Source organism: Hipposideros armiger, unplaced genomic scaffold (assembly GCF_001890085.2).
Source record: "Hipposideros armiger isolate ML-2016 unplaced genomic scaffold, ASM189008v1 scaffold_596, whole genome shotgun sequence".
NCBI classification, from domain to species: Eukaryota; Metazoa; Chordata; class Mammalia; order Chiroptera; family Hipposideridae; genus Hipposideros; species Hipposideros armiger.
The window spans coordinates 866,752-880,976 of record NW_017731946.1 but is presented as its reverse complement, the minus strand read 5'-3'; the positions used below and the strand labels follow the sequence as shown (position 1 = coordinate 880,976).

The 14,225-nt window shown below is 38.1% G+C and overlaps 1 protein-coding gene across 1 annotated transcript; it reads right to left on the bottom strand.

The window, feature by feature from the left end:
* Positions 1 to 400: 400 nt before the first annotated feature.
* Positions 401 to 11,380, bottom strand: CNGA1 (cyclic nucleotide gated channel subunit alpha 1). The gene is made up of 8 exons (XM_019624610.1): positions 11,263 to 11,380; positions 10,389 to 10,505; positions 9,376 to 9,438; positions 5,957 to 5,998; positions 5,770 to 5,880; positions 4,379 to 4,486; positions 3,522 to 3,628; positions 401 to 2,232 (listed from the first exon to the last, which is right to left on the bottom strand). The coding sequence occupies exons 1-8, from the start codon at positions 11,367 to 11,369 to the stop codon at positions 821 to 823; spliced, it is 2,067 nt and encodes a 688-aa protein (XP_019480155.1). The 5' UTR covers positions 11,370 to 11,380; the 3' UTR covers positions 401 to 820.
* Positions 11,381 to 14,225: the final 2,845 nt, after the last annotated feature.

Sequence of the window (14,225 nt, the reverse complement as noted above, 5' to 3'; positions counted from 1 at the left end):
AAGAAGCTCTCAGGTGATGCCCATGATGGTCCATTAAACTTTCAGGTTTCCTTTGCTAACATTACAATTTCCTTTGTTCATCACCCAGCAATATTATTACCTTTATCCCTTTTGCTTATGGCTGGTCAGTCGGAGAAGGAAGATAGTAGCCACTGCCATCAGGTCTTAATAATCAGAAAATTTTTAAATTTATTATAAAAAAATCCTTCAAAATTTTGTAATACACAAATATATACATATATTTATATAGAAGTCTGATTTGTCATACTTTTATCAGTAAGAGGTTTCTCTCAACCACCCTTTCTAAGTCCCAGGGTACTAAATTAATATCCTTAAAATGGCCCTGAAGCTCTACCTGTTCCTAAGCTCCCTACTAAATTATGAAATTAATACTATTCATCATAGTTTTGGATTTTACTTTATTGCATTCTAATTCTTTTTAAATAGTATCCTGAATGTGATTATACATGGTACTTCCCAGTTACTCTTTAACAACGTAAATTGCCTGCACATGAGAGGCACTTACTCACTTTTATAAACACTATTACACAAAGGGAGGAGATGTGGGGGGAAAAATCAGAAACTATAGATGCTGACAAGTTAATCAGTGTATATCTTTGCACATTATCTATTGTAGAAAATCCTAAGATATGGTGGTTCTTTAATCGTAGTACCTCACCGAAGAGGGCACAGGCCATGTGCCCTGCACCAAAGCACGTTTTCCTTGTGGAAAAATGCCCCAGCTGAATCTTCCTCTTCTTCCAACTTAATCACATCACCAAAAGGATCACGAGGCATGTCCATGTTAATAATCAGCTTTTCAGTCCTGTGTAGAGTCTGTGGGCCCGCTTTGAACTCCAGATCCTTCAATGGCTGAAAACTCTGTTTCAAGTGGTTTCAGAAATCTCTCCACTTTGGTTAGCCTTTGCTTCAGTTTCTGCTGCATTGATTCATACTCAGCCAGGATCCGAGCAAACCTTGTTTGCAGGAGGTCTACTGATGTTTCCATTCGAGTGACCTTCTCCTCAAGATCTTTAGGGTCACTTGCAGCCTTTGCAATATTTATATCCAGCAGACCATCTTTCATCAGGATTTGCTTCCCTTTCTCTTCTAGCATACCTTTGGCATCTGGGTACTCAGTGAGAGCTTCCATCAGGTCATCTTTTGAGAGACAGAACAGATCTGAGTAGCCAATGCTTTTAATATTGGCTGTTCTTCGATTGCCAGCTTTGCTGCCTTTAATGTTAAGGATGCTGATCTCACCAAAGTAGCTGCCATCACTCAAAACCACAAACTGAGTGATTCCATCATCTGCCACCACGGCAAGTTTGCCTTCCTTGATGATGTACATCTCTCGTCCAATGTCCCCTTTCTTGCAAATGTAATCCCCAGGACTGTAGACTTGGGGTTGTAATTTCAAGACCAACTCCACCAATAGGCCAGCTTCACAGTCAGCAAAAATGCGTACCTTTTTCAGTGTGTCTAAGTGAACACTGATGGCAATCTCTGCTCTGAGTTTATCGGGTAGATACTTCAAGACTTCTCTCTCATCAACTGTTTTTTTGTTGGTCCACAGATAGTCGAACCATTTAATAACTCTCTTTTCCATATCTTTGCTTACATTTCGAAAATGCATATATTGCTTGATGGCATCAACTCTTGCTTGAAATTCTGCTCTGGCTGCATTCATGTTGGAAATCATAGAACCTATGTTACCAACGATGGTAGCAAAAATCAATACCCCAATTAAGAAATCAACCACTACAAAGACATACTCAGAATCCCTCACAGGAGGTGGTGTTTCACCAATGGTGGTCAAAGTCAGTGTAGACCAGTAAAGGCTGTATACATATTTCCTAGCCAAACGGCCAAATTCAGGATCATTAACATCAGGGTAGACCCATGTATCATTTCCAAATCCAATAGCTTTGGAAATCGAGTAATACACACATGCGTTCCAGTGGATAATGATGACGATGTACATAACAAGGTTAGAAATCCTGAAGATGTTTGGGTAGTTTGTCCTTGTTTCTGTTCTCTGGAAGAACTCAAACATTCGCGAGATCCTGAACAGTCTGTTTAATCTGATTTCTGGATAGTTCCACCCCAGCTTAAAATACAGCAGATCTGTTGGTACCACTGATAGAACATCAAGTTTAAATTGTAAGTTTGATTTATATTTCTCTATGAGTTTAAGCTCTTCTTTCACCAGCAGTCCTTGTTCTAGGTAACCTAAAATTTTAAAAAATTCAATTTAATGTCTTTTTTCTTTTTATGCCATTGTGAATTTTCCTACAGTAACTCTCAAAGAACTTCATTGAGTTCAAAGCAAGAACTCACTTTTAATAAATATGCTTTTAGCAATGTAATAAGATATGAGTGCCAATCAACGTATAGCTGTGGAAAATATTCTTTTGCAGCAATAAAAGGTAAAACTCTGTAAGTGCAAAAGTGAGAGACTCTATGCAATGTATATATGCAAATCTCTCTAAATCCAGTATCCCCTTCCATGCAGAGCCATTCCTTTTATAAACAGTGTCCTAGGAAACTTTCCTGAACTCCCAAGCACTGTGCTTACACTCGCATTACTCTCTTGACAGAGTCCCAGCCCCACTCTTGAAGACTGGGTACCTGCCCTGCTGTCTGATTATATATATATTTTGCCTTGCCCAGTCAATGTAAAGCACAAGAGTTCGTCTAGGCTACATTTTCATATCTCCTTCCTGCCCCCCTCCCTTCCTTAGATATCTGATCTTCACTTCTCCTACGCTGCTACCACGGGCCTTGTGTATTAAACCCAGAATTTCAGCACTCAGACACATTTCACTAGGAAAAGGATTTGTTCCTCCTCCTAGACAAACTACCAGAGCTGCGAACAGGATACAACAACTGAAACATTGTTCCAGCACACTGATATTGAGAGACTGTCTCTACCTGACATAACAATGCTTAAAAGCTGTACTTTGTGTACACTGGTTACATTAGTATGTGGAGAACAGTATAGAAAAAGCGAGCTCATACTTGCTTAACAAGAATACTTCAAGCAGAAAGCTATTGGATCCTGCCCCCTGGTAACAATGTCTCACCATGGACCACAAAGTCGAGTTAAGGATGTGTGCTTTGTTTCTTACAAAATTTCTAGTACAGCTCTGCTGGTACAATGACATTTTTCCCCATGCCCCTTCAAGGTATCTCTGTTAGGTAGCAATTACCCTTTCCCCACAGAGCTGACAGGCTTTTTCTGTTCTTTCTATATCTTTTACCTGGCATAAACCTAATGAACAGGATAACAGAGAAAAGCTACCTATCACATTCAAAGGGTTGCTTAGTAACGTCCTTCTGAATCAGTTGGAGTGACCTAAGACTGAGTGGGTATATAGTACTCTTGCTTTCTACTGTGCTTTTTCCTCTAAAACAGATTTTTGTGAGTTTATTTTGAAAAATGCTTGAATAGGAAATTTCAAATTATATTACAGATAAAAGCAGGAAATTGCAAAATATCCAAAACTGAACATATTTACCTGTCCTTGTTTGTACAAACATATCAAGGAGATAGACTACATCTGATAAGTAATCCAAAAAAAGCCAATATTCTAGGTAATCAGACTGAAGTTCATCAAAACATGCTCTGTAAAAGAAAAACCTGTATAAATAAAATGAAATGGGGCCAATTTAAATAAAAGCCCTCTTTATAATTTTTATCATGATTAGAATATAAGACTAGAAGGGGTCCTTAGAGTCCATTGAATCAACCATGGCTTTCCCAAATCTTTTCCCAAATGAGTGGTTGGATTTAGTTTTCTCACACTTCTGAATTTCAACATTTTTTCCATTATACTAGTTAGCTTTATGAAAACATCAAATAAGGATAAATGGCCTCCAGCTAAAGTCAAATATGTTGGGTGATACACGTTAATAACCAGGTTCACATTGAGTATCTGTACCCAACATGCTTTAGGAAATTACACTGGATGGCTGAGATATTTACTGCCTAAAAGATGAGGAACCATAGAAATTACTTGGGAAACACATCTTGTTCTGTTACAACCTAGATTCTTGATCTTGGCAACACTTTTTTTTTTTTTTGTAGACCGAAGATAGCATAAAGTTCCTCCCAAAATTCTAATTCAATGATTGAGCAGTCAAAAGTATAAAAGTACCCTCTCCGCCATCTCAGTACTGGAGTTCCAAGTATATTGGGAACCAAAGCATCTACTCCTGATCTTATGAAAACAAGTTGAGAATAATGTGCCGTCTCTTTACAACCTGTGGTGGAGAAAAGAGGTATGTCCTGAAGAGCTCTAGGCCAAACTGTTAAGTCAATTAACTTGGAAACTAGAAGTGGGCTGAATATATATCCACAAAAATATATAGACACCTTGCAATAACCATAGTCCAGTTGTACATAACAGGTAAGGTGATGCAAAACAGCCAGTTATAATATGTGTTTCCTGAGGGATCAATAACCAAAACTTCTTTCTTCTCCCTAGCAGCAATTAAAAACAAAGGGGAAAGTTACCAAGAAACAAGAACATTTTTATTTCACCTATCAAATATGGTTATGCCCATCACTCACAATTAATGAAATAGGAGTAAGCTGGAGAAGCTCACTCAGCACTGAGAAGATTAACTTGGCATAAGTGCACTAGTCATAAGAAATTGTTTAGTGAGAGGTGGACAGATAAATTACTAGTCTTATATTAAACCATACCTTAAGACTTTTATTAAAGCCCTTGTTTTATTGTGATGTTGCAGAGACTTCTGTCACTCCAGCCACAAAGAGGGGATCAGGCATTAATCATGCCCAATGCTAGATATTCCATGGATCCCTTTGGTCGATTACTGATGGTGGGAGAATAGTGGCTTTGCCACTCCCTCAACCAGGTAACAAAACAACCAGGAACTACACTGGAAGTGGGGAACTCATAGCTTCTTTCTTATCTGTATGGAAAGAAGACTATAACACAATCTAATAAAAAGTCCTTATTCATAGCATACATGAAGGATTAAGAGAGGCAGTAGTGGGCAAGAGGAAGGAAGGAAGAAAGTGTATGGTCAAATGGAAATTTAAAAAAAATTTTTTTCTGGCATCAAGCATATATTTTAAAGGAATTTTCCCTTTATACAAACTCCAACAACTTTCTAACAGGTACAAATAAGTAAACTATTGTCTGGTAAAGAGTTTTCTTTAAGTAAGTTTAGAAAACAATTTTCCGTTTAATAAAAAGTAAAAAATAGCTTTGCAAATATCACTCAGCCTTACCCTTGTGAAATTCTACTCTTAAATGTTTGTTTTAAAAAGGATCTTTCAAATGGCTGGTGTTTTGATAGCATTTGCACTGCTCTCAAAATTAGGCATGGCTTTTCAATGACACTTCTTTACTTTGGAGTATTTGCCATATGGTATTTATTATACAAAAATGTTAATGAAATTGTTACATTCATATTTCAATTTTTAAAATTGATAGTAAGATCCCTAAAAACCCAATTCTCCCTGGAATCTAAATATATCCCAGAGGTAAATTTATCTTCATCAGTGCTTGGGGAGGAGGATTAATGATAACAATGAAAATACTTCATGAGAAAACTAAGAATAAGGCTTCCATTGTTAATTTTAATAACAAAAGAAACAAATTTAAATTCACGTTTAATAACAACTTATTTAGTCTTTACACAGGGCCCCTTTACTGTAAAGTTTAGGGAAATTATCACTGGATTTAAAACCATCACAAATTCATTCCTAATTTCAATGCCAGTAAAAATACATACTCTTCTTTCTTATCTTTGTCTTTCTCCTCTTTTTTTTTCTTCTCTTTGTCCTTTTGTTTCTTTCTTTTCTTCTCTGGGGCCTTTTTATTTTCATTTTTACCATCTAACTTGCTGAAAAAGTGAGACATGTAGTTATTTTTAAAATACAAAAATTTCATGGGCAGAAAAATGTGGAAGTCTAACTTACCTCTTCTTTTCTTTTTTCTTATTCTTTTTTTCTTTTGGTTCTCTAAAGAAGAAATAATACCTCTGTCACATAATCAAATTGCATTCTGACATCCATTCTTATTTACTTTCCTCTCCACTGAGCAAGAATTCTCAGCTTTGCATTCAAAGACCTGCCCCTGTGCTTAGAAGCCAGAAATCTGGCCTCCTAATAGAGAGTTCTACAAAAACTGTACATGCATCCATAAATTCCTGGGTAGGTGAATGTGGAAAACTGAAGAAAATGGAGGTGGGTAAAGGCATAAACCCAAGGAGAGAAATTTAAGAAACAACAGCCCCTGAAAGAGTCTGCCTTTCAAAGTCTCAATGTATTATATATATAATTTCAAATGTAATCTACTTGAGATCACTTATATTTATCCTTGAATAAGAGATTTGCAAATCTCAAGAAAATTCCATTAATTCTCTTTACAGGGATGATCCTGACTGAAGCAATTTTTATGGGTAGTCCAAAAGTTCTGTGGTAACCCAGTGGAAACCTAATTCTTAGAATCATTTATGAGATTTGAGATCACTTTTTTTTTTAGATTTATTTTTTAATTGGGGAATTGGGGGATGGAAATAGTGCTGGGGAATTGGGGGAAGGGGAACAGACAAAGTTGCTGTCGTTTTGTTCTTCAGTCTAGTTGTGGAGGACGTTGCTTCACTGGCCCAAGTTGGCACCATCATTGCGCTCTTCCCGGGCGAGGCAGATCAGCTTCTGGATGGCCGCTCACAGCGGCTGCTGGCCGCTCATGCTGGCTGCTGGCTACACATGGCAGCCCATGGCAACCCACTGCAGCAGGTGCTGCAGCCTACGCTGTTGCCGGAGACTCAGGGCAACGCAGCTCCAGGTTGAGCTGTTGTTCAGCATCTTAGCTGTAGAGGGCAGTGTCACTGGCCCTCATATGTGGGATCCGAACTGGGGCCCTCTGGCGTCCCAAGCCAGCTCTTAACCAATGCGCCACTTGGCCAGCCCTTGACATCACTTTTTTCTATATACAATTTCTTCTTGAGTGGAGATTAAGTGATTAGAGGCCTCTTTCTATAACTGCTTTTCTCAATCAGCAGAAGAATGGATTCTGGAGTCAGAGAGAGACCTAAGGTCACAGCACGCTGCCATTGCTGGCTTGGATGTCTTAGGAATATTTGTTGTTCAGACATGAAAGAACAGGCAATTCACTATCACTAGGGAAGGCTATTAAAGGAAGGTAGATCTAAAGCTAGGCCTAAAAGTATGGGCAAGAGTTGGAAACACTGAGAAGAGAGAGGATGTTAAAGGGAAGGTAATTTTTAGATGCAAATGTACAAATAAATTTCATCTGGGTACAAATGACCCAGCAGAAGTAGAAAGCCCTATTGAGGAGAAATAGGAGATAAAAATGACAAGTGAAGTGAGGACTGGCATCTAAGGTCGTCATGTACAAATGGGAACAGAGCATAAAGTTGGAAAGGTAAGAACCTATCACTATGGGAGCACACTCTTGTGATACAGGATTTAACACCCCAGCATCAATATAGGAGATTGTGCTGACACACTGCTTGGATGCCTCTTTGAAGTTCAGGAAATGTGAAGGCCCACACTAAATGAAATAGAAATTACAAAGTTCACAGCAGATGACCGAAGAAGGTATCAAAAAGACTCAGAGAAGAGGTATGCCAAAGTGGATATACTACCTAAGGAAGATAGCCAGCCCACCAGTTGATTATGTTCCCTAAGAGGGCTCAGAGGATGCAAACGTGATAAGAAATGTGCTGGTGAGAAGCTCAGTGGAACTCTCTTCTATAGGCCAGAGTTAATATAATAGTAGGAGAGGCTGGTACCAAACTGGGATGACAGAATCGAGAAATAACAGAAACCAGTGGCAGTGCTTACCAATCAAAAAGAGATGGGTCCCATAATAGTATACAGTATTCAAATATTGGGTTGTTGGAAAATCATGACGTATTTTGTCTAAGTTTTTCAAAGGTCATTTATTTCTATAAAGAACAAAGATCAATCCATGATGTATTGCCCGTTTTGTTCGATAACCTTTTGTCATCTTTCAGTGAGCTTCATAATTCCTCATTCATAGAAGGTCCTGTCTTTATTTGCGAAAAACTGAACAAGGTGCTGATTTACAGCCTCATCTAAATTGAACGTTATACCACGCAAGGCGTTTTGAAGAGAGCGGAACAAGTGGAAATCTGATGGCACAAGGTCAGGCGAGTATGGTGGGTGTGGCAACACATCCCATTCAAGCTCCAATGATTTTTGACGGGCAATCAAACTTGTGTGTGGTCTTGCGTTGTCACGATGAAACACAACTCCTTTACAATTAACAAGCTCTGGACATTTCTGGATGATGGATTTGTTCAAACTGTCCAATTGCCAACAGTACACATTCGAATTGATTGTTTGGTTCCTTGGTAGGAGCTTGAAAAACATGACACCTTTAAAATCCCACCAGACTGAGACCATAACCTTCCTCTGATGAACGTCTGCTTTTGATGTCGTTTGAGGAGAATCATCACGTCAGGACCAAGACCGTTTGCACACCACATTGTTGTCAACAACCCACTTCTCATCATCAGTTATGAGTCTCTTCAAATAAGGATTGTTTTCCTCAAGTTTAATGAGCATATCACAGATGTTTATACGCACCATCAAATGAACTTCTTTGAGTTCATGCGGAACCCAAATATCGAGCTTGCTTATGTATCCCAGTTTCTTCAGGTGGTCGTGAACACTTGAATGATGGATGTTCAATGTTTCTGCAAATTCTCGTGTTGTGTAACGTGGCTTTGACTCGATCAATGCCTTTATTTTGTCATCATCAACGTCGGTTGGCCTCCCTGACCGAGGAGCGTCGTTGAGATCAAAATCACTAGCACAGAATTTCGTGAACCATCGTTGGCACTGACATTCTTGTAAACTTCATGCAACTTTTCACAAGCTTGATGTAAATACTTCCCTTTATGGAAGTAACACAATAAAATATGGCAAAAATGCACAGTTTGGTCTTCCATCTTCAACTTGTTATAAAATCTTCCAAACTCAACCAAATTGCTCAATTTTTTTAGAAGGAAGCTAGAACTGTCACCTGTCAAATGATGTAGCAATAACATAGATGCGAATGACTCTAGTATTTCCAAAAATGAACTACTGCCATCTGTCACAAACATGTGTCATGACTTTTCCGACAACACAATACATACATACATACACACATGCAGGTATGCATACTACTTTTAATATGGGTAGCTACATTTTCCAGAAGTACATAACCAAACAATAAAATAACAAAATATCATTGCCATTGTATTTGACAGTTTGCCTAATAAATATCAGCTGAATAATAAGTTCAGGTACATTCTTACTTTTTAAATGGTTTTCTTTAAAAACAAAGCTTTTGTACTTACTGCTCCTTGTTGCTGCTGTTGTTAACATTGAAAAGTGCAATGACACCAGGCTGGTACTGCTCCCTGGGAAATGGAAAAGTACAGTGAAATCATAGTAGGCACCATCCATATCAAGCTCATGGTAAGCAAACAGCCTTAAAGAACAAATTCTTCTCAGTTTCCACTTATTAATAACGAATGCCTAGAGTGTAGACAATATAGAGCCTCCAGGAAGAACAAATTGCCAAATATCAGTGTCATGAACCAAAGTGATTAATAAACACCTATCAATCAATGCTCATGTCAAGAATTAGCATCCTTCTTGGCTTCTATTGAGCCAACTTGAATGCCACTAACTCCCAGCAAGAGACTTGAGATTTAGATTTTTAGGGAAGATAGGAAGAGAAGAAAAGGCAAATAAAAACAGTGGGAAAGCTGGAGGTGGTCAGTGCAAAGAGCACGAGTAGAGAGGAAATAAAGGAGGGAGAAAAAGCAAAGAAAACATAAATATGTTCGATAGGATGGGAACCTCTGATCCATACCAACAACACACTGCTTTCCACACACTCAGAGCCACACGTGTTTGAAGTGTCCATGGCGGTTTTATTTCCTATGAAGCTTTTCTGTTCTAGCTACTCACTCCAGTGCTCTACCTCCCTGAAAGTAGGGTCAAATGGGATACAGCATTTTAAAGAATGACAGCCAACCCCTCTCACATACAATTGCTTCAGTACCCTGGAAGATGGATCAGAAAGAAGGAGAAAATCAGAGAGGACTGAGACATGAGGTTTCAGAAGAGACAGACACATGTCTCAGGGAAAATGATCAGCAAGAATATGTATAACTTGGAGCCCCACGGATATGAATAATCCTCCGGCAGTGGCAGTTTCCCAAGAGAGGGAAGGGGTAAGGAACAGGAATACCAAATTACTCTCGAGATCCTACATAGTGGCTGAGGAGCGAGCACTTGCCAAGTTCTTTCATATAAATAATGGTTTAAAAACAGATATGGAGAGATAGGTCATACTGCTCACCTCTGCAACAGTTCTCCCCTTCTGAGTGAATTGTGTCTAGAGGAACCCCTTGCGAGGGGGCCTTCACTTTCAGAGTCTTCAAATGCAGAGGCACTGTCATCATCATCAGAAAAGGAGCTATGGTCCAGTGGGAGGCAGAGATGAATTAGATCTATGTCCTCCACCGTAATGGAGAAACAACAGTTCTCGTTAAGGGAACCATTGCCTCATCCCTTCCTCTTCCCTCTCAAACTAACACACACAACCATTTTTAATTAGCGGGAAAGGAGAATTGTATGGGATACACAGAATTATACGCACAATTCAGTAAGATGCATGTAATTAAAAAATGACTTTTTTTGGGTCTTCCACATTTCTATTGTTTAATGCTTTGGTTAATGTTAATATTTACCAAATAGAAAGTGTAATATCTGTGTTTTGGGTCATATTATACTATACTATAGTTGTATGAACCAACGTATGTAAAATTCCTCCCACTAAAAATAAATTCAGCCACATGTATACATGGTCTATTCATTTATAGTATAACCACTTTAAATCATACTTTTAAAACATGTTAGCATTTCACACTGTATTTTTTTCACATTTATCTATGGCAACAATTTCCCTTTAGAATTGAAATGCCCCATGAGGAAAGGTGTTGCCAGTGACTAAGGAAATATTTCGCATAGGGATTTCTAAATAATGATCACAATAATATCTATGATTATTTGTTATACAAGTTATGCTATACCAAAGTTTAAATAAATTCACTAACTTAAATAAATTATAAAGTTCAAGGTTACAAATTAAAAATTAAATTGAAATTAAACCTAATTAAATTTAAGAACTGTGGCTGGTATTTAAAAATGTATAGAAAAATGTATGAATTTACCTGCATGCTCCATTTTCTATCGTTCTTATATTCTTTTCGATACCTGGTACAATCACATTGGGAATGTTTATGGAAGAGTGCTGTGTATTGATAATATTTTTCTTCATGGTGAGTCTAATATCTGGGGAGAAAGAAGGCTTTTTAGTGGGAAGGTTTATAATATATTTACATATATAATCAAAAGTTTCACTCTACCATTCTTCTAAAGCTGTAGTAACAGTATTATTTCCAGTTATATGTGGTAATCATTCTTTAATAGACTATAAACGTGACCTAACCCCTGATTACCACTATCCAGTGTTTTGTGTATGTTTTAAAGTTCAAGAATATAACAAAGGTATTGAACTTTTGTTTTTAATTTTGGATTTACCCAGTTTTGAAATTTTCAGTCAATGTATATGTAGGACAAAACTACAGGGGTGCTGCATACACATCAAACAATTAAGCAACAACAAAAAGCAGTGAAATAAAATACCAAAATGGGTGTAATCTTCTGTGAATTTCTATAGACATTCCAAAAAAAGAAAAAAAAAGGGGTCTTAAGTGGTATTCACTGTGGAGTAAATAAGGGTGCAACTGATTCACACTTCTAGCAAGTTCCCTAAATCATTGTGATACCTATTTTGAGAAACACGGCCTAAACTCTAGTCAGGGCATATTATTTCCTAAGAGCAGGTGGGACAGACAGGCTGGGCCAAACATCGATTCACTTTCCGGTTGCTTCCAGCACCTACCACCCTCCTATTACTGCTGTCCACTGCACTGCCTTCCTTCCCTATTTCATCTGCCCTCAGAGGATGACTTCTGGCCGTGGTCCTCAGTAGGACCCTCTTCCCAACTCTGAAGGTACCCACCTTGAGAATGCCAGTGTCCATGACAAAGGTGCTGCTCCCTTGCCTGCCACACAGTAGTCCTGGCTGCAAAGTGGAGAATGTTCCTCCTCCAACACCCCCTCACCTCCCACTCCCACTGCCCTTGATCACTGGGCCTGGAGGGGCTTTCATCTTCCATGAGCCACCGCTTCAGAGAACATACCTATCTCCACAAAAACCAGCACATGTCAGGCACCCCTTGAGAGAGTTCCCTAGAAAACTGGGAAGACTTTTTAAGGTAGTAAAATTGGAGGTTCTGTGGATGCACGTGGGCAGGAACAGGAATTGCATGCCAGTAATGACATACAAATTTATTTAGATCCAAAGACTCCGTGGGCCCAGCAACCTTTAGCTTACAGAATCATACGCATTCAAGCATGGCTGCTTTTGCAAGGTACCCAGCGATATAGTTGGACTAGCTGTTTACGGCCAGCATTCATTTCTGTTGGTAAGTGTCCAACAACTGTTAACAGTTGTTAATATTTTTACTATCACCCCTACTCCCTAATTTTATTTTCTAACAGTTTTCTGTATATGCCTTAGTGCCTCAGTTATTTTATGAGTTCTTAGAAATCAGGACAATTTCTTATAAGTTTTTTTGTTAATTCCCCTTAATGTCTAGTATGATGCTATACAACTAATATATGCTTATTTACAGTGATTTTGAAAAGGTTCTTAGCATGGTAGACATGGTGGGTTGGCAAGCAGTATCCATTCTTCTCTTCTAGTGTGCTTTCATGATTTGCAAAGACTGGAAGAGCTTTGGGAATCTACATTTCTCAAACTCCTTTGCAGCTCAGGCTCTGGGTACCACTTAGCGTAAGTCCATCAAGTTCACTTGGGAAATGAATTGGATCTAAATACATTTATATATCATCAACGAAGTGGATAAATACCCAGGAGTGGAATTACTGAGTCATAAGATAGTTCCATTTTTAATTTTTTGAGGAATCTCTGTACAGCTTCCTATAGTGGCTGCATCAATTTGCAATCCCACCAATAGTACACGAGAGTTCTCTTTTCTCCACATCCTCACCTACACTTGTTGTTTGTTGATTTATTGATGATAGCCATTGTGACAAGTGTGAGGTGATATCTCACTGTGCTTTTAATTTGTGTTTTCCTGAAGATTAGTGAAGTTGAGCATCATTTCATGTGTCTATTGGCCATCTGTATGTCCTCTTTGGAGAAATGCCTATTCAGGTCCTCTGCCCATTTTTTAATTAGATTGTTGTTGTTTTTTTTAATGTTAAGTTGTATGAGTCCTTTATAAATTTTGGATATTAACATTGCTCTTTCTCAAGGTTGCTGTGGCTATTCAGGGTCTTTTGTGGTTCCATATAAATTTTACAATTATTTGTTCTAGTTCTGTGAAAAATACCATTGGTGTTTCGATAGGGATTATATTGAATCTATAGATTGCTTTGGGTAGTGTGGACATTTTAATGATGTTAATTTTTTCTTCCAGTAATCCACTTTTAAATTTGAGGACAATTGAATCTCAAGGGGAAAAAATAAACCAAAGGCTACATATATTATCTTTCTAAACAAATAACACTAAATGTTTTGACTGAAAGAAAGAATTGATATGTTTAAACTTAATATTTGGATTTTAAATTGAGTGATTTTTTTGGTGTCATTTGGTTCATGTTATAAGGTACTATGGCGTCTGTAGGGTAGAATCATAAAAACCCAGAAGCAGTTATAACCCCAAATGTCAGTTGAACAACCTCCCACCTGAAACAGCAATGCCTCCACATTGTTCCTGATAAATAATCACCTGGTCTCTTTTTGAACACTTCTGGTTGTGGGAACTTACTGCTTCATGAGTAGCCCATCCCATTGTTGGGCAGCTTTGTTCTTTAGGAAGTTCTCCTTTACTTTCCTGAATAATATTTGCTCCTCAGTCTGTCATAAGGATTAAGTGAATAAAGAACTTAGCATTCTGGCTGGCAATGTAGTAAGAGCCCAGTAAACAGCCACTTCTATTATTGGTTTAAAGAGTATATTCCTCATAATAGCATATATTTTTTAGTTATAACTTATCAAAACTGTCTTAACAGATACCTAGTGTGGTTCTTGGCTTTATGA

Excerpts from the sequence above, each read along its gene's own strand:
- CNGA1 (XM_019624610.1), bottom strand. The coding sequence starts at position 11,369 with ATGAAGAAAAATATTATCAATACACAGCACTCTTCCATAAACATTCCC. Across the intron at positions 5,881-5,956 it reads AAGAAAAAAGAAAAGAAGAG|CAAGTTAGATGGTAAAAATG; the intron begins GTAAGTTAGACT and ends TCACTTTTTCAG. Across the intron at positions 4,487-5,769 it reads GACAAAGATAAGAAAGAAGA|GGAGAAGAAAGAAGTTTTGG; the intron begins GTATGTATTTTT and ends AATTGCTGCTAG.